The sequence below is a fragment of the Podarcis vaucheri genome, assembly GCF_965113315.1.
Source record: "Podarcis vaucheri genome assembly, chromosome: 5".
NCBI classification, from domain to species: domain Eukaryota; kingdom Metazoa; phylum Chordata; class Lepidosauria; order Squamata; family Lacertidae; genus Podarcis; species Podarcis vaucheri.
The window spans coordinates 74,168,280-74,189,234 of record NC_138763.1 but is presented as its reverse complement, the minus strand read 5'-3'; the positions used below and the strand labels follow the sequence as shown (position 1 = coordinate 74,189,234).

Genomic DNA, 20,955 nt, shown 5'->3' with positions numbered 1-20,955 from the left:
TAAGACTTTACTACCCCTGTTCAACTATCCAAGACTTGGACTAGCAGTGCAGTATGGACTAGACAGCCCAATACCAACTGTGGGAATCACAAGTGGGGAGAATGCTGTTGCACTCAAGGTCCTACTTACAGGTTCCATCTGGTTGGCCACTGTGAGAACAGGATGCTGGACCTTTGTTCTGATCCAGTATGGCTCTTATGTTCTTAAAATAGGGCAATAGCCAGGATTTGTATAGCAGATGCTCTTTAGCATTTCAGCTTGGTACAGCTCCCCTTCTTTGCATGTATGCAAACCCAACAATCAACAGGTCTAATAGAAAACTATTCAGGGCAACTTGAGCTTAAAACCTCTAAAGAAGCCTACCCAGAGGTTCAGGTCAGTTGCTATGAGAGGTACACACTCGTCTGGCCCCACACCGACAAATATTTGACCTTTATGCCTTAATTGGGTGAGGTCTTATTCAGAGTTGTAAATCATGAAGAAGCAAATTATCTTCCAAATCACATGGCAGTTTCACATTAACAGATTGCTGGCAACCACGAAAAAGACACTCATCCATTTTCAAGTAGTTGCATGCGACTATCTGTATTATTTAGAGATTTTTAATTTCTGTTATTCTGTAGTCCCTGCCCCCCCCCTAACTAGTTTTGGAGGATCCAACATTAGGTGGATATGTGTGTATTACATGTTTAGGTTATTTGCAGGGCAAAGTGTGGTATTGCATTATATGGGAATTAAAATGGTGGCAACAATGAGTCAAGCTGCTTGACCTGGGGGAAAAAATAAAGAGGGAACCAACCAGGACTGAGGTCATGGACTAGTTGGACACAGAGGAATGGTGGAAGGAAGCTGCTGGGAAACCCCCTAAGGAAAAAAAGCTCAGAGCTTGGGGACTGGTGGTGGGACAATGATGAGTGGTCAGAGAGAGGAGACTGGGAGGAGGAGGTGGAAGTTGGGAGTCTTCGGCAGAAAGAAGTCCAGAATCAGTGGCAGAAGCTGAAACAGGAGAGGGGGATGAGCAGCCAAGAGGGAGAGATGAGTCTGGCTGATGAAGAGTCACGGGTGTCTCCCGTTCCTGCTGCAACCAGCTCCCTTCCCCTCTAGTTTCCCAGAACAAGAGGAGGCATAAAAAGGGTGAAGAAGCTAGCTTCATGCAGGCACAGTCTCATGTTGCTTTAGAAAAACCCTGGAGGGGACTTAAGACAGCTGTGGGGAGGTGGGGGCTTTTAGTCTTGGCAACTGATCCATGGGATCAGACGTACCAGGGATGAGCTTCTGTCCTCATTAGGCCTGACACTGGGCCAAGTCTGTGCAAATATTGTTCTTGCTTATAAAGAGTTAACTCTAACTTGCAGAGTGTGATTTACTTGCTTCTGAGACTTGATTTCAAATATGATGGAGACTGCTGCCCGCACCTTTTTCATCCTGAAAACCACATTCCCTTCTGGACAACCTTCTGGGGGCCATGTGATGTTGGAGCTTGTAGGGACAGAGGCAAAAATGGGTGGAGCAATTAATAAAAATTTTACCTGCGTACAACAGACTAGCTTCTACACACACACCATTCTCTATCCTCGATACAGGAAAGCAAGAGGCATGACCAGAGTACAAGGGCACATTCCAGCCAGGCAAAAATACAAAAGGATAATATGAAGTAGAGGTTTGGAGAATTGCATTCGGTCTCTAACGCTGCTTTAGAGGTCTACCAAATTCAAGCTTATATACGTAGAGCTATTTACGAGGATAGGATTAAACAGTCATGGAATGAATTGTCCCAAGCAGTTACAAAGGGGCTAGACAGAAATTGCAACACATTATTAAATAAATGTGTTCCTTAATCTGTTATGATCTGGCTCAAGCAGCCAGGATAGCACAGAAGAGGATAGTAATGGAAATAAAAGTATACAAACATTTTATTTTAATTTAATTAAACAAAATTATATACCACAATAGTCTCAGGGCAGTTTACAAATATGCAATGCAACAAATAAAAATCAGATAAAACTATAAAATCAAATTTCAGTTAAATTGCCTGTCTTCTGAATTATGTCCATTTTGCCTTTTGATTTAAGTAGTTGTTTTCTCTGTAAAATATTCATCTGCATCAGCAACGATAAGAAGAAATAGAAATTTGTAATGACGAAGAGCTTTATTTCATTTTATTTTCTCTCTCTCCTTTTTTCAGCGTATTTTCTTAAATGGTCAAAAAACCCTTCAACACAATGACTGTTTGGCCACTGACATCTACTCTTCCATCAGACCGAAGCAGAATCTTCAACTTTCCTCCACGAGCAGAACACTGAAATGCTAAACAAAGAGAGGGGGGAGGCTTGTATTTATATTTCCTATTATCTGTGTTCCCCATGAACGATGCATGCTGCAATGCTTGGTTGTCACTAATGAGCAGCAGATGGATTAAAGAAAGGGGAAAGCTCTATGGAATTACTGAACTCAGCAGAGCCAATCCACTGACAGGCTATGGTGAAGCCCTCACCCTAGACAGCAAATAGGGAGGATGCAAACTCCACCTGTCCCCCACAAAACTCTGCAGCCTATGTGCATGTTATATGCTGCACAGTCTCTCCTCATGCTCCCTCCACCTTTGGGGGCCAGGGAAGAGCCTTCAAAGAAGGCATGTTTTTGAGTTAGGAAGAAAAGTGTATCTTCAGAACTTACAGTTCTGTGAAGGAACTCTTAATGCACGAGATCCTGCTCCCATGTAAGGTCTTACATATAAGAATTCCTTTACAGACAACCACATGGAACACATATCTGGGGGAAGGATGCAGGGGATGGGGCTAAGCGCATGGCCCTGCTCCTGAGTGAGCACAAAATTACCCCACACCAGAGTAATGTGTGAACTGATCTACAGTTTCAAGTAGATATGGGGATAGCAAATCCCATATGTATGTTAACTCACCTAGAGCCAAACAGCTTAAAAATAACACAAGTATTTCTTTAGATCCAGGCTTCAAAGACATATTGCCATTGATTTTAAGTGACCAATATCATCTTCACTTGCCTATGGTTCTTATTTGTAGAAGGAAAGCCACAGTAATTTTATCCTGCTACATGCAAACTGGAAAGAACAGCTTGGCTTACATTTCTTCTTTCATCAATTTTGGCAAGGGTGGAAAAACTAATACACCTGAGATCCTTGCACAGCACTGTGACCATATACATTCCTGAACCCTTGCTTGCCTTCAGACCCTCTGGCTAAACAGGAGGAAAAATTAATGTGTAATTAAAGTTTTTGCGGATTTTATTTTTAACAGATTACATTTATTAAATTATTGCGCCCTAAGGTTTATTCTTATAAATGAAGAGAGATTCTTACCACACATTTCCTTTTTCCCCAGTTGTTGTGACCAGTAACTACTTAAGACAGTATGAGCAGATCCTGGAAAGAAAATGAAAAGATGTAATAATCATAACCAAAAAAGTGTAACATGTTTAGGGTTCAAAGCACACCACATGCATTTTAAAAAAATAATCCTTATAATGCCACAGTAAGGTAAGGCTGGAGGTAAGGCTGGAGGTAAGGTAAGAGCGGAGGACAAGTACAAGTAGATCCAGAGCTGATGAAGCGGCTGGGCCAAAGCCGAAAGGACGCTCAGTTGTGGATATGCATGGAAGCGAAAGGAAAGTCCAATGCTGTAAAGAAAAATATTGCATAGGAACCTGGAATGTAAGAACCATGAACCTGGGTAAGTTGGATGTGGTCAAAAATGAGATGGCAAGAATAAATATTGACATCCTGGGCATCAGTGAGCTAAAATGGACGGGAATGGGCGAATTCAGTTCGGATGACTACCATATCTACTACTGTGGGCAAGAAACCCGTAAGAGAAATGGAGTGGCCCTCATAGTCAACAAAAGAGTGGCGAAAGCTGTACTGGGATGCAGTCTCAAAAATGATAGAATGATCTCGATACGAATCCAAGGCAGTGACACCAAAGAAGGATGTTCTGCTCATTATAGGGGATTGGAATGCTAAAGTAGGGAATCAAGAGATAAAAGGAACAACTGGCAAGTTTGGCCTTGGAGATCAAAACGAAGCAGGGCAAAGGCTAATAGAGTTCTGTCAAGAGAACAAGCTGGTCATCACAAACACGCTTTTCCAACAACACAAGAGACGACTCTACACATGGACATCCCCAGATGGGCAACATCGAAATCAGATTGATTATATTCTCTGCAGCCAAAGATGGAGAAGCTCTATACAGTCAGCAAAAACAAGACCTGGAGCTGACTGTGGCTCAGATCATCAGCTCCTTATAGCAAAATTCAAGCTTAAACTGAAGAAAGTAGGAAAAACCACTGGACAGGTAAGATACAATCTAAACCAAATCCCTTATGAATACACAGTGGAAGTGAGGAACAGGTTTAAGGATTTAGATTTGCTGGACAGAGTGCCTGAAGAACTATGGATGGAGGCTCGCAACATTATACAGGAGGCAGCAACTAAAACCATCCCAATGAAAAAGAAATGCAAGAAAGCAAAGTGGCTGTCCAACGAGGCCTTACAAATAGCGGGAGAGAGAAGGCAAGCAAAATGCGAGGGAGATAGTGAAAGATACAGGAAATTGAATGCAGATTTCCAAAGAACAGCAAGGAGAGACAAGAAGGCCTTCTTAAACGAGCAATGCAAAGAAATAGAGGAAAGCAACAGAACGGGAAGAACCAGAGATCTGTTCAAGAAAATCGGAAATATGAAAGGAACATTTCGTACAAAGATTACCATAATAAAGGACAAAAGTGGTAAAGATCTAACTGAAGCAGAAGACATCAAGAAGAGGTGGCAAGAATACACAGAGGAATTATACCAGAAAGATATGGATGTCTCGTACACCCCAGGTAGTGTGGTTGCTGACCTTGAGCCAGACATCCTGGAGAGTGAAGTCAAATGGGCCTTAGAAAGCACTGCAAATAACAAGGCCAGTGGAAGTGATGGTATTCCAGCTGAACTGTTTAAAATTTTAAAAGATGATGCTGTTAAGGTGCTACACTCAATATGCCAGCAAGTTTGGAAAACTCAGCAGTGGCCAGAGGATTGGAGAAGATCAGTCTACATTCCAATCCCAAAGAAAGGCAGTGCCAAAGAATGCTCCAACTACCGCACAATTTCACTCATTTCACATGCTAGCAAGGTTATGCTTAAAATTCTACAAGGAAGGCTCAAGCAGTATGTGGACCGAGAACTCCCAGAAGTGCAAGCTGGATTTAGAAGAGGCAGAGGAACCAGAGACCAAATTGCAAACATGCGCTGGATTACGGAGAAAGCTAGAGAGTTCCAGAAAGACATCTACTTCTGCTTCATTGACTATGCAAAAGCCTTTGACTGTGTTGACCACAGCAAACTATGGCAAGTTCTTAAAGAAATGGGAGTGCCTGATCACCTCATCTGTCTCCTGCGAAATCTCTATGTGGGACAAGAAGCTACAGTTAGAACTGGATATGGAACAACTGATTGGTTCCAAATTGGGAAAGGAGTACGGCAAGGCTGTATATTGTCTCCCTGCTTATTTAACTTATATGCAGAATTCATCATGCGAAAGGCTGGGCTGGATGAATCCCAAGCCGGAATTAAGATTGCCGGAAGAAATATCAACAACCTCAGATATGCAGATGACACAACCTTGATGGCAGAAAGTGAAGAGGAATTAAAGAACCTTTTAATGAGGGTGAAAGAGGAGAGCGCAAAATATGGTCTGAAGCTCAACATCAAAAAAACGAAGATCATGGCCACTGGGCCCATCACCTCCTGGCAAATAGATGGGGAAGAAATGGAGGCAGTGAGAGATTTTACTTTCTTGGGCTCCATGATCAGTGCAGATGGTGACAGCAGTCACGAAATTAAAAGACGCCTGCTCCTTGGGAGAAAGGCGATGGCAAACCTAGACAACATCTTAAAAAGCAGAGACATCACCTTGCCAACAAAGGTCCGTATAGTAAAAGCCATGGTTTTCCCAGTAGTGATGTATGGAAGTGAGAGCTGGACCATAAAGAAGGCTGATCGCCGAAGAATTGATGCTTTTGAATTATGGTGCTGGAGGAGACTCTTGAGAGTCCCATGGACTGCAAGAAGATCAAACCTCTCCATTCTGAAGGAAATCAGCCCTGAGTGCTCACTGGAAGGACAGATCGTGAAGCTGAGGCTCCAATACTTTGGCCACCTCATGAGAAGAGAGGACTCCCTGGAAAAGACCCTGATGTTGGGAAAGATGGAGGGCACAAGGAGAAGGGGACGACAGAGAATGAGATGGTTGGATGGTGTTCTTGAAGCTACTGGCATGAGTTTGATCAAACTGCGGGAGGCAGTGGAGGACAGAAGTGCCTGGCGTGCTCTGGTCCATGGGGTCACGAAGAGTCGGACACGACTAAACGACTAAACAACAACAAAGGTAAGGCTGAATTATTATCCTCATTTGCAAACTGGCTGTCACATGGGGAAGGGCAGTATCCTGCAAAGACCTTTGGGATGTGCAGAACATCTCCACACATTAGAATTCTCCTCCATGCCTTGCAGTCATGAGGGCTGAAGCATCCAGAATTGAAGAAAGAAGGCAGATTTATCTTTAACCAGGCCTTTGGCTGATTGACATCTGATGCCCTTTTAAAATGTATTGTGGAAAGGGGGGTTATTGGGTTGTCTTTGCTTTTTTGTTATGTATTTTCTGTTTTTTATATTGTGATTTTTATATGTGATTTTATTTTGTGAAACACCCTGAGATCCAAGGGTATAAGGCAGTATACAAATACTATTATTATTAACCCATCTCATACCTGCATGGCATCTTCCAGGACTTTGTTTCTTCAACATGGTAGAATGGGAAGACTTGACAGATGACTATATTTTATCAAATTGGTTTTTTAAACAACAACAACCCATAAACACCAAGCTTTTGAGAGTGTGTTAAAAGCCATTATAAATATTGATTGTGGTGTATTTTATTTTTATTTGTTCTTCATTGGTTTTAGGTCAACCTTTGAAATTATACCAAAACTAAAACCCACTCATGTGCATGTGGTCCTCCTGAACAATATAGCATCTATCATCCATTTTATTGTTGATTCATTTACTTTTCTATTTCAAGAATCTCTTAAGGGTTTTAAACACCAAATATGCACATGTATATACACATGTATTTTTTTAAGCTATCATGTTAGTTCAATATAGGTACATATAACAAATAATGCTGGGCCATGTATAGTGCCATGGGCTTTCATAGGCAAAAATCTGCCTCAACAGATGTATCTGATGAGAGTAAAAGCTCATTTTGCTCATTTGTTAAAGGTATCATTGGCTTTTCTTGTTTTTTGCTACAGCAGAGTAGCCCAAGAGTTATTCTGAATTTTGTACATAGTAAAGCTTCCAACAGGAATTATTCCCCTATGTTTAATAAAAATGAGAGCAAAGCCCTGCTTAAACACACCAACACACCTGTGACAGGATCTTCCAGAACTCCAACCCACGGAGCAAAGTATCGAGAGAAAAAGTCATAGCTTTCATGTTTTCTGTGGAAATCTCCTTTAAGTGTGACTATTAATCCTTGGACTTTCCCAGTCTTCTCAGCCAGCAAAAGTTCTTGGCCATTCACTTGTATTTTCTCCAAATCAGACCTTGAGGTTAAGCATGAAATGTTAAACATTTAAATATATTTTTCCTACGTATGCAAATTTAAAGCTAAAACATGCCAGTGAAAACAATTATGAGCTGAAACATACTGCAGTTCTTGGTATCTAAAGTAAGGATAGTGACAGTAAGAGCAAGCGCCCAGTACTAGTATAATGTCTACTACAGCCTTCACCAACTTGCTGCCCGCCAGGGGTTTTGCAGTGCCAGTCAAACAGAATAAGGCATCAAAGGAGGGGAGGTGGGGTTCACATTAATTTACATATAACAAAGATGACGAGCCTATGGCCCTCTAGACATTGTTGGAGTCCAACTTCCATCAGCCCAAGTCAGCACAGCCAATAGTCAACAATGAGGGGAGCTGCAATCCAGCAACCATCTGGCGTGCCAAATATTCCCCAGCCTTGCTAATAGCTAATGAAATTTGTAGAAAAACACATATACCTTCCATAAGCATCACTGAGACGGACAAGGAGCTTCTTTGTGTCAGGAGAATAGCGAACATCTTGAACATTCATATCGCCTACAGCTGCCTGGTAACAAAATATTACAGGATGAACCCCAAAGAACTAGAGCATCTCCTAAATTACAATCATTAAGGATGCATTACATTCTGCCAACCTAGCAGTTTGAAAGCACGAAGTGCAAATAGATAAATAGGTACCACTCCGGCGGGAAGGTAAACGGCGTTTCCGTGTGCTGCTCTGGTTCTCCAGAAGCGGCTTAGTCATGCTGGCCACATGACCCGGAAGCTGTACGCCGGCTCCGTCGGTCAATAAAGCGAGATGAGCACCGCAACCCCAGAGTCGGTCACGACTGGACCTAATGGTCAGGGGTCCCTTTACCTTTTTTACATTCTCAGTCAAATCAAAGGATGCACACATTTTAGGCACACGTGTGGGAGAGCAGACAGATAACTTCCTCTTCTTAACACTTTGAGAACCCAAATTTAAGCCCCTCTCCCTCTGGAATAAGTTGTTTGTGTGCTCCAGATGCAGAGAGAGCTTACTCATCTTTGCATCAGGATGACGTACAGGGCTCAAGCTTCATATGGTCCAAATAAACACAGAAAGAGAACATGCAGCCTACATGTGCTTTCTGTCTGCTCACTCAGATTCCTCCTGGTTTCTTTAGAGCATTTAGAGAAGCCACTCTTAAACACATGGACTGATGCCCAAGAGCTCAGAGATAATTTGGCTGAGATCTTCAAAGCCCAAAGGAGAGATACATTCACTTTTCATCTCCTCCCACAGTACCTTGACACTATTAATGCAGCTCAGTCTCTACTCCTTTACCTGGATCTGTCAAAAACCAAGAAGTACCCATCCTCTCTAATGTAACCCCTAGTGTGCATGATTATTCCATTTTATCCTCACAACAGCCTTGCACAGTAGACTAGACTGAAAGTTGGGGTCAGGCCCAAAGTGTACCTAATGTCCAAATGTAGCTTTGAGCCCAGTTCTGTTCACCACAAACCACAGACTTTCCCTACTTTATTAATGGAACAATTTTGCAATAAGGACACAGTAACTAACCTAATATAGTAGCACTACCTGGAATAAAATCTTTTACCACGGAGCTAGCATCCATGATTAATGAAATGTTTCATAAACATTAAAATTGCATCTGCATAATTTGAGGTACAGAGGATGCTTGCTACATGCAGGCCAATATGGCATGGGAAAAGAGACATAATGATGCATAACATGTATGGCATAGAGCAGTGGTGCCCAATTGGTGGCCCATAGACCCTGTGGGGGGGTCTATGTAACTCACCCAGGGTGTCCGTGGCAACATTCACGTAACAAAAGCTACCACAGATATATCAAAATTTTCAAAAGTAGGGGCTTTGGAAAAACAGGAGATCTGTAGTAATTGGGAACCACTGACATAGAGGTTTACCGGCAGTCCTTTGCAGGGTTAGACATGCCTCACTCTGCAAAAGTGTACAGTGCAGTAATAAGGACGATGTTGTTGAATTGTTGGAATACTCTGTTATTCACTATACATTTAATAAAATCACAATAAATAATATAAGGATTACACTAATTACCTTCACTAACTTTTCCACTTCCTGGAAATCCTGGATGAAAAGAAAGAAATATGTATAAAATGATTGCTCTTAACTAATCTTTTGGAAAAGTGCTGGCAATTTAAGTTTATCTAACCTGTGGATAAGTAGGATAAAGAGGTAAGTCCAGGATAATACGATCGCCTGCTTGTCTGGCATTTAATTCTCCACTCAGAGTTACGAAAGTGAGGGTTGAATTCACATTTTCTGTTTTTAAAATTAGAAACATATAACTGTAATATAGGTTGAAAGGTTTATTTGCAAATAACTTATAGCTTAAATGTTAATTACTCTTATTGTGGAATAACACAGCTGCTGAGGCAAGGGTAGCGTGGCCACAGAGTGGGACCTCCTTAGCTGGTGTAAACCACCTTAATCCAAAATGGGAACCTAGGAAAAGAAAATTCAAGAGTCAGGCTTACAGTAAACTCTTCCTGTAGCTTTACGGCTGTATCACACCAGATTTTCAGCCATTTACTTGCCCTTTTATAGTGTTACTGCGTGTAACATCTTTCCACAAAACATCTGTGGTTTTCTTTGATAAAAGAGAAATAAAACACCCATCTATTTGTAACATGCCAATGACCAATATTAACTTTTAAAAATGGAAGTATGGGTGTGGTAGGTATTTGAGAAGATGAATCAGTAGCATCCCTATAGGCTATTGTGTGTGTCAGCTATTTGGTGATAAAAATGTTCAACAGATGAAAATTCCTCCAAGATGAAGAAAATGAGATGGAACTACGCCCTGGACTGCCTGTGCTACAAAATGAGATGGCGCATTCCTGAGGTGCCAAGAGTTCATAACACCACTCCAGGTTGCATGTGACAGATGCCATTCTTAATGCATCCCTGAGTTGTTGTTTCAATTCTCTGTAAGAAAGCTAGCAGATTAGGAATACAAATTCTAATCTGTGTCACCCCTTCTGCTACTTTTCTGCTTGCAGGGAGATTTTATGCAAAGGAGCATTCAGTGGTATCTCTCTGCTTTAGTCTTAAGCAATACAGTCCACTCTGCCACATTAGAAATTGTAGAATTCCCAGGGTTCCTTGGGTAAAAAGTTTAACTGATAAACCAGATTAGGTCTGTGGTATGTTTATACACCAAGTATTTATTGCCTCAACTTACATTATAGTCTACTAACTAAAGTATCAACCTTCCTTAATTTTTTAAAGCAGCGGATATGATCTACCTTCTGCTGAAGTCAACTGAAAAATTACTGCTTATTTTAATGTAGTCTTACTTTTTGTAAAGTCATCAGTAGGATCCAGTTTTCTGATGAATGCCGTTTCTGAGAGGTTCATTTCTGTTGCGATTTTTTGGTGCCAACCTTCTTCCAGTTCCTATTTTTAAAAAATAAAATAATTGCCCGTGAATTGGTATTATTTATTTTATAGCAAAATAAAAGACCTGATAAACAAAGAGCCTAGCATTACATATGAAGCTTAAATGGGTTCATTGGTACTGTTTCTTATTCAACAGAGATGCAGAAGCAGTAGGAATAAAGAACTAAAAAAATAACCTGCAAGCCACCCCAAACATCACCTTTGCCATTAGGAGGCAGTTCCCTATGAGATACCATACAATACATCTGTAATTCCCTTGACATAGCAGGGTGGGAATTGCTGGGATGTCTGGGAAAATCTGAATGTTGAATGATCAAAACTAAGTTGAATGATCAAGTGAATGATGATTCACTTGTTGAATGATCAAAACTAAGTTGAATGATCAAAACTAAGTTTAAGTTCATCACAAACTGGATAAAAATTTTAAATTTTAGATTTAAACTTAGTTTTGATCATTCAGCAAGTGTACAAAATATTAAGAAAACTGGATGACATGAGGTGAAAAAGTTGGATCACTTGATATGGAATGACCCAGCAAAGCAAAGCAAAGCAGAAACCCACAAATTCAGACAACTAACTAGCACCATCTTGTGGTAGTTTTGAAATATAGCAATCCTGTGTTCTCTTATTTTGGCCTAACTGACCCAGGGGTTTGTGGGGCCCTGTGCACAGTCCTTTATGGGGGACCTATTTATTCAACTAAATAAACACGATCATGCCAAAATTAGGGTGTATGAGATGATATTAATAATGTTTCTGCCTTTGTGCTGTGCTGACCCCCAACAACTTGGGAACAATCCCGGCAGCAGGCTAGGTAGGAAAAAACAGTGATGATACAGTTCTACTTTGGATCCCGAACGCATTGTGAGTCCAACGTTTTGGCTCCTGAACACCGCAAACCTGGAAGTGAGTGTTCCAGTTTATGAACGTAAGTCAGATGGGGCTTCTGCAGCTTCTGATTGGCTGAAGGAGCTTCCTGCAGCCCATTGGAAATCACGCCTTGGTTTTCGAACATTTTGGAAGTTGAACAAACTTCTGGAATGGATTCCGTTCGACTTCCAAGGTACCACTGTACTACTAATGATGCCACTGAAATGCCTCCCCCATAACGTTTGAGAAAAATCAGAGGAAACATGATAATAAAGATTATGATAATGACTCTGCACTCCCCCAGCCTCAAGCAACTTGGGAACAATCCAGGAAAAGAAAATAATTATGATCCTTCTGCACTGGGCTCCTTCCCTCTCCCCACCAAGAAAACCCTAACAGCTTGGGAACAATCAGGAAAACGGGATGTTGAGATGAAAATGTCTCTGCACCCCCACTCACCTCCCCCCAAAAAAGATAAAAAAAGTTGGGAGGATGAGGAAATCTGGACTACCCTGCCCCCCACAGCTTTGGAACAATCCTTCCTGTATGGCAGGCTTCCTCAACCTTGGCCCTCCTGATGTTTTTGGCCTACAACTCCCATGATCCCTAGCTACTAGGACCAATGGTCAGGGATGATGGGAATTGCAGTCTCAAAACATCTGGAGGGGCGAGGTTAAGGAAGCCTGCTGTATGGCATGGCATGGAGAAACAATAAAAAACTATATGCAGAGGGTACATATCTCTAGAAAATTAGCCAAACCACAGTCTAAAGGTCAAGTCACATATATACACTACATCAGAGCTTTCCAAACTGTGTGTCACAACATGTTAGTGTGTCAGCTGCAGTGTGTAGGTGTGTCACATGAACGCTCCCCACGCTCCTTTCGGGGCTGAAAAGTGGTTAGTTTAACCTCCGGTTGGCTAGTAAAACTGAATTACTGTGTTGTGAAATAATGCATGTCTAAAAAGTGTGTCACCAACATGAAAAGTTTGGAAAGCTCTGCAATACATGGTCCAAGATTTAATGATTCAAGATACAGTGGTACCTCGGGTTAAGTACTTAATTCGTTCCGGAGGTCTGTACTTAACCTGAAACTGTTCTTAACCTGAAGCACCACTTTAGCTAATGGGGCCTCCTGCTGCTGCCGCGCCACCGGAGCACGATTTCTGTTCTTATCCTGAAGCAAAGTTCTTAACCTGAAGCACTATTTCTTTTCTTTTTTCTTAGTAAATTTTATTAAATTCTTGCAAACTACATCAGCCAAAACATACAGACATTTAAAAGGTAAAAATAAAGAAGTAGAAAAAAATAGAAAAGAAAAAAAATAGAAAATAGATATCAGATTAACACATATTAACATATCTGTGTCAATCTCGCTAACTCTATATACTCAAATAATTTCGTCTGCCATTCTTTAACCGTGGGGATGTTAGGGGTTTTCCGGTTTTGCGCTAACAGGATCCTAGCCGCCACCGTTGCGTATTGGAAGAATGTTTGATCTTCGCTTTTGATCTCCTCTCCGATCATACCTAAGAGGAACGCTTCAGGTTTTTTTGGGAAAGTGTATTTCAATATTTTCTTTAATTCATCATAAATTTGTCCCCAAAATCTTTTCACCTCATCACAAGTCCACCACATGTGGAAAAAATTACCTTCTATAGTTTTACATTTCCAGCATGTGCTATCCCCGGTCTTGTACATCTTCCCCAGTTTTGCCGGGGTGATGTACCAACGATACATCATTTTTTTTAAGTTTTCTCGGAGAGTAGCACAGGCCGTGAACTTCATACCACTCCTCCAAAGTTTCACCCATCTGTCATGTTCCAGGTTATACCCCAAGTCTCTAGACCATTTGACCATGACACCCTTCACCTTTTCATCTTTAGTTTCCCAGTCCAGCAATTGATTATACATTTTGGAAATAAGTTTAGTATTGCTTTCTAGGATTTCCACCTGGTATCTGGACTTTTTTTCACTCATCCCTTTTTTTTATGGTCATACCACAGCGCACTAATTTGGTGAAATTGTAACCAACCAACTAATTTGTCCTTTAACTCTTCATATGGTCTACTTTTCCACCCCCTTTCTGACTTAACTAAAAGATCTTCATATGTCCATCTTTCACCCTCTAGATTTAATTTTTTAGTTGTTAAAATATCAATTGGTGAAAGCCACCAGGGGGTATCTTTTTCAATGAGCTTTTTGTTCCTGTTCCAAACTTCAATTAACGGACCTCTAATAATATGGTTAGAGAACTCTTTATGAACTTTTCCCTTGTCATGCCACAAATAGGCATGCCAGCCAAATCTAATGTTAAACCCCTCCAAATCTAACAAATCTGTATTTTTCAAGATTGCCCAATCCTTTATCCAACAGAGGCAAGCGGCCTCGTAATATAGCCTTAAGTTCGGAACTGCAAAGCCCCCTCTTTCTCTTAGATCCGTGAGGAGTTTAAATTTAATTCTAGCTCTTTTCCCTTGCCATATAAATTTAGCTAATATTTTTTGCCACTTCTTAAAGCACGCCGTGCCTCTAATTCTGGGTTAGCGGAGCCTGTAACCTGAAGCGTATGTAACCTGAAGCATATGTAACCTGAGGTTACATATTTGCAAATGGGCATCCAGAGACTGAGAGATGGCATGCCAATTGAGCTACTGAATCATTGGCACAGCACTCCTGAGCACAGCCAGTGTAGCTGTGTGGCCAAACATTCTTAAACACCAGCCAGAAAAGCTGCCGAGCAATGGATTCAGACAGGCACAAGAGGACTTCATTGACAGAGGTTACAGACATATGAGAAAGTGCTGAGATTACAGGGAGACAAAGAACACAAAGAAAGGCAGATAAGGGTGCAAGGGACAGAGAGGGGCAAAAGGCACAAATAAAATCCAGTGGGCAACACATGCACAAACAGGAAAAGAACTCGTTAGGAACAAACATGGAAAAAAGTCTTATACTGAGTCAGACTACTGGTCCATCCAGTACATTATCTAAGACTATCAACCTGAGGGTGCCATGGCACCTGTAGGCACCAAGTTGATGACCTTCATGTGTTTTTTGGAGTCAATCCACTGCCTTCTCTTATGGAGGAGCTTTTCTGAATGAGGGAATCTAGTTCTTCAAATGCCACTATCATCCACAAGTGCCTAGAAACATTCAAATATTTGTCCAAGAAGGCTAGAATGTTAGTATCTTCGGGGTCCAGATCCAGTTTCCGTAGGAGTGGCCTGATCACTGCCTGATATAAGGTTATTTTCTACTTCTTGATTGTGGCACAGCAGTACAGTGGTACCTTGGGTCACAAACACTCGGGTTACAGACTCCGCTAACCCGGAAGTCGTACCTTGGGTTAAGGACTTTACCTCAGGATGAGAACAGAAATTGTATGTCGGCGGCGAAGTGGCAGTGGGAGGCCCCATTAGCAAAAGTGGTACCTCAGGTTTGGAACGGTTTCAGGTTAAGAATGGACCTCCAGAACAAATTAAGTTCGTAACCAGAGGTACCACTGTAGTCAGGATCACAGATCATAAACAGATGCTATGCTGTTGAAGGGGCTGGAACACCTTAAAAAGTAGCAATTGACATTTTTCAACCATACTCGGGTGACAAAATACCTTGGGTTGGCTTTGTTTAAATCAATACGACTAAATCAGATTAAATCTAAGCATTGTGCACAACTGTTTCATAAATAAGACTGCCAGTGCTTATGAAATAGGCTAATTTGGAATTCAATCTGTGTTCTAGAAAACTCTAGAAAACTTCGCAGGGATTTTTCAGTGAGGGAAACATTAATTGCAGAAATGCTTCCTGGAAAGTCTTGACATTACTGTGAAAAGTTTCCTGAGGGCAGGAATTTTTGAAAAACACTGGGCCAGATAAACAGCACAGGAATTTTCTGTACCCACAACAAACCAATCCTTAGTCAAGAAAAGCATCGCTAAAAATTGACATAAATGGCACCAGTCACACACAGCAAAGTTTTGTAATGTAGGGAGCTGCCTTACACTGATCAGGCCATTGGTTTATCTAGCTCAGTGTTTCCCAAACGTTTTTGGGCAACGGCACACCTGTTTACCGGAAAAAAATCTCGCGGCACACCACCATTAAAGCCCCGCCCCGTGACGTCAGCGTGCAGCGTCACGCCGGGAGGGACGCACAAAAGTGAACGTTTTTTCCCTTCCCCTTGCCGGGGTGGGAGGAGGCAGCAGAGCGAGGGACTGAGAGACGGCGGCAGCTGAGGCGGCGGCGGCTGTTGTGGTGGTGGCGGCGATAGCGGGCGGAGGAGGAGCCGTCGCCGGGAGTTGCTGCTGCTGCTGTTGCTGCTGCTGCCCGGACATGGCGGCCTCCTCCTCCTCCGCTGTCTCGCGCTCCTCCCTTTTGCGCGCGCTGCCCCGCCGCTCGGCACCACCACCGCGGAGCCGCCCCCGGCTCGACGCGGATCCTCGCCGCCGCCGCCTCTCGCCGCCCGACTCGCCCGCCTCCCTCCCACGGCACACCAGCCGGTGTCTCACGGCACACTAGTGTGCCGCGGAACACCGGTTGGGAAACACTGATCTAGCTCATTATGTCTACAGCTCTCCAGGGTTTCAGGCAACATCTCTCCCAGCAATACTACCTGGAGATGTTGGGGACTGAACCTAGGAATTTCTGCATGCAATGCTGATGCTCGGCCACTGAGCCACAAACATCAGCATTCTGGTAAAGACAAGTTTCAAAAACTTACATCTTCAAGAAGACAAACAGCTGCAGGATTTCCAGAAAACGGCTGATCTGTAAAGGCATCAACTGTGAAAATAGAAATCTGCATTTTCTTCCCTTATTCTTGACTGCTTTTAAAAATGGCGTTTTGCAAACTGCTGACTCATCTTCTCAGCTGTTGCATAAATGGCTGAGTTAATATTACACCAAGTGAAATATTACAAGCATATTGTTGCACCAAGTGAGTACAAAAAACTGGTAGCTTTGCCAACACTTACTTTCCTTTTTTTCTTCCTTACATGTCCCAGCCCAGCAACCACATTTTTAACATTTTCCCTCTATTTATAAGAAATTCCAACATTATTTTAATGACTGTTTCTGAAATTATAAATTCCCTTTTACATGTGTGTCAATGTGATTTACAAATATATCATAAAAACAGCTAAAATGGTTTTTAAAACTATATAAAAAATAACTGAATATACTGTAGGTTTAAAAACAATACAAAATGAACATCTGTGGCAAAGGATTTTTGAGCTGCTGGAAAACCTTGTTCACACAGAAACATCTTCCATTGTTTTAGAAAGTACAGATAGTGCATGCCTGGTATATTTCAACCGGGTTGCTGTTCCACAGAATGGGGCAGCAACACTGAAAGCCTTGTTCTGAGTTACTGTGGAGCCAGTTTCTGATATTTTGGGGACTTAAGCAGCAGTGTAGCAACCACCAGCAGCTTATTGAGCCTTTTTTAGGAAGTTGCTGATTTTAGGGATGGGAAGTGGCTCCGCCCCCTTGTAGCATCCAAAATGCCAGGCAACCACCGTTCCGCCCTCAAATTTCTTGGCTGCCCAGAATCCCAACCCCTGATGCACAGCAGCCACTGTGCCACAGTACAGACCCCCATGGTGCCCTACCCCCCCAGTGCAGACTGCCCCCCTGCCGCACGCTAGCTACGCTACTGGACTTTAGGAAGAAATAGTACAGTGAACTGTTGGATATACTGTATTTTTCGCCCTATAGGACGCACTTTTCCCCCTCCAAAAATGAAGGGGAAATTTGGGTGCGTCCTATGGGGCGAATGCAGGCTTTTGCGGAAGCTTGGAGAGCGAGAGGGGTCGGTGCGCACCGACCGCTCTCGCTCTCCAGGCTTCAGGAACACATCCGCAGCCTAGGCAGCCCTATGGGAGGTCCGGCAGGGATGTCTAGGCTGCGGATAGCAGCCTGTTGCCCAGCGCGAGGGGCGCCCTGAAGCAGAGCGCCCCCCGCGCCAGGCAGACATCCGCAGCGTGGGGAGCCTTGCAGGAGTTCCCTGCAAGGCTCCCCATGCTGCGGATAGCAGCCTGCCGCCCCGCAGGGGGGGGCGCCCTGATGCAGAGCGCCCCTCGCGCAGAGCAGACATCGGCCAGCCCCACAAGCTCGGGGGACAGCAGGGAGGCGCAGTGCCGCCATCCTGCTGTTCCTCGACCTGGTTCTGTTTCCCCGACCTGCTTTGGGGGGGGGAAATAAAGGGAAAAATTTTTTTCCTTTATTTCCCCCCCAAAAAACTAGGTGCGTCCTATGGGACGGAGCGTCCTATGGGACGAAAAATACGTACTGTATGGATATATAAAGGATAAGGTGGCCTCTTTAAAGGTTAAGCATCAAGAAAAGCTAATTTATGTGTGGAGTTAATTTTTATTAACTGAATTTGGAGAATTATTTCTATTTATCTCTGTAGAAAGAAACACAACAGATGTGAAATTCTACACATTTACTCAGAAAAAAGCCTTAGTGTGTTCAGCGGTGCTGATTCCCTTGTGTCCATAGGGTTTGGGGGCCATAATTATTTTTTAAAAAAACAGAGTCCTCACCTTGAAGAGTAAGAAATTGTCTTTAAGGTGCAACAAGAATTTGTTGTTTTTGCTGCAACAGATGATTATGGCTACCTTTCTGGAAACAGTTGTTTATCTAGGCAAGCAGTATTTCATGTTTTAAACATTAAGGGGCAATTATTCTGTGATGCAATAAAAGTTATGAGTTTAAGATTGTTCTTTGGAACCAGCATGCATACTCATTGCCCATTAATCACTTTAAAATCAGTAAGGCTTATGATACACCGGATTGGGAACTATGAGGATTATTTTTCCCTTTTCCATGATATTCCTCCTAGGAGGCAGGAGGTACATAATTGGCTCTTTGTTCTCTGGCTGAAAGATGGGGGCAGTGTGTCATTCCTCTGAGCCAGGGGTCAGCAAACGTTTTCAGCAGGGGGCCGGTCCACTGTCCTTCAGACCTTGTGGGAGGCCGGACTATATTTGGGGGAGGGGAATGATGCAAGAGCACCACGAGCTGCTTACCTGTGTCTTGTGAGTGGCAGGGGCTGGCAGCGGCGGAAGGACGATGAGCGGTGCGGGAAAGGGCTCCAGAGAGAGGCTGCTTAAAATGGCGGCCGCTCGAGCACTGCAGCTGCTGCTGGTACCAACAAAGCCCAGCCCCCTTCCTCCTCTAGGCAGGGCAGGGAGAAACCAGGAGGGAGGAGGCGCCACCACTGCCGTGTGAGGGAGAGGGAAAGGGAAAGAACACACGTGTTGGCGATCCACACGGCGATTTCCGGATTGTCTGTGGCCCAGATCCAGAAGGCAATTGGGCCTGATCTGGCCCAAGGGCCTTAGTTTGTTGCCCCATGATCTGAGCACTGCAATTCCAGGACTAGTGGGGAATTTACATTTCAAATGCAAATAAATAATAATAATAATATTTTATTTATATCCTGCCCTCCCTGGCCAGGGCTGGGCTCAGAGTGGCTAACACCAAATATAAATTACAATAAAACGTAATGGGGGGGGGACGGGACAGTTAATTAAAATGCAGCCTCATTTTAGTAGCAGCCCATAAATCAAGAGCATAAAGGGAGAAAACATCAGATATGAAGTAGTAGAGCACTTACCTGCTTTCAATGCCAAAGGTCTCCAGCTCAAACCCTTGCAGGACCAGGTACAGATCTCTGCATGAATCCCTGGAGAGTCACTGTCAGTGTGTAGACAGTACTGAACTAGGTGAATCACTGGTGCTCCTCAGCAGCTTCCCATGTTCCTGTTTATCAGACTTCATAATAATATCAAAATAAATGAGTTTGAACAGAACTGTTCCTCCCCAGTGCAGAATGATACGATATCCCGAGCCACCATGCGGCTTTAGAGCTCAGAGGTCAACATGATTCTCTCACCGCACCAGTTGCGGGAGAAATGCTGGGAGCAAACATGCCCCTTGTACACTGCCATGATAGACTTGACAATGTGATAGGATGCCTAAGCTCCACAAGATGATCGTGTCTTTTCACAAGAACATATGCAGCACCGTCCAGTATGATGGTTCTGTTAGTTTATTCAGCTCCGGCCCATCTGGAGCTGATATGGCTCGTCTTGTCCTGAGCCCAGCAGAGTGTAGTCCGCAACGAAAGGATGAGGCCAGTATGGCTACATTGGTATTTTATTTCGCTATACCGAGAACACACAAAAGTACATCTTGCCTCTGTGAGAGCAGAGCAACTCCCTCAACAAAGAAACCACAGAACAACAGAAACAGAAAACCAGTGTACGTCACATCCAGTCCCCCTTTCCAGTGGGAACCCAACAGTAACTGAACTGTGGAATGAAAACATTGTCTTGTGACATGCAGCTGCTGCTCAGTGAGGGAAGCAGAAACCAACAGGTTCATCCTTGGACACCTTCTCTAGAAAGAGCGGCGTGAAACAAGGCTGTGTCCCAACTCTCTTTGACATATCCTCCTCCTTGCTGCTCTCATATGGCACACTCTTCCATTGCCTCTTGAGACAGACAGATGCCAATAATAGGATTTCACTGAATAATCCATTGAAGGAATATTCAAGACCCTGGCAACACTTCTTACACTCAATGTGACACAATTGCAAACAGTGTCACTATTTATTTTCTCCTTGTTGCTATTTAAGATCCTTAACAGGCTCTCCAGTATTCTGTCAACTGAAACTAAAAGTGCTCCTTTTGTATTACAAAGACCTGTGTTTACACATAAGACCGTTTCTGACTTATTGTGGTGAGTTGTGACTTAGTAGCTGGCTGGTAGGGATGCCATATGTCCTTTTTTTCCAGGGGTAGTGTCGTTAAATTATGGTCCCATTATTTTGAACTCACTGGCCTTATTGGCACAGCATTAGCAACAGGAACCTTGAAAACACCTGCTTATCAAGGGCGAAAGCATCAGCGAGTTGGGCTTACGCAGCGCTAAACTGCACACACGGCCTTGGAAGGCTTTCCTTCTGCGCATGCGCCCCGCCATCTCGCTCCCTCGATCTAAACGGCTGTCGCCCCATTC

At 43.1% G+C, this 20,955-nt stretch overlaps 1 protein-coding gene across 3 annotated transcripts; it reads right to left on the bottom strand.

Moving 5' to 3' along the window:
• Positions 1–1,901: 1,901 nt before the first annotated feature.
• On the bottom strand, positions 1,902–20,856 carry PBLD (phenazine biosynthesis like protein domain containing). 3 transcript variants are annotated; one of them, XM_082222982.1, is made up of 9 exons: positions 20,669–20,856; positions 10,952–11,051; positions 9,999–10,097; positions 9,805–9,914; positions 9,690–9,719; positions 8,081–8,169; positions 7,445–7,623; positions 3,338–3,400; positions 1,902–2,307 (listed from the first exon to the last, which is right to left on the bottom strand). In XM_082222982.1, the coding sequence occupies exons 2-9, from the start codon at positions 11,010–11,012 to the stop codon at positions 2,195–2,197; spliced, it is 744 nt and encodes a 247-aa protein (XP_082079108.1). In that variant the 5' UTR covers positions 11,013–11,051; positions 20,669–20,856; the 3' UTR covers positions 1,902–2,194. The 3 variants fall into 3 exon arrangements, with proteins under 3 accessions (XP_082079108.1, XP_082079109.1, XP_082079107.1); XM_082222983.1 differs by lacking the exon at positions 20,669–20,856 and adding an exon at positions 19,550–19,684; XM_082222981.1 differs by lacking the exon at positions 20,669–20,856 and adding an exon at positions 16,649–16,852.
• Between the last annotated feature and the right edge of the window lie 99 nt (positions 20,857–20,955).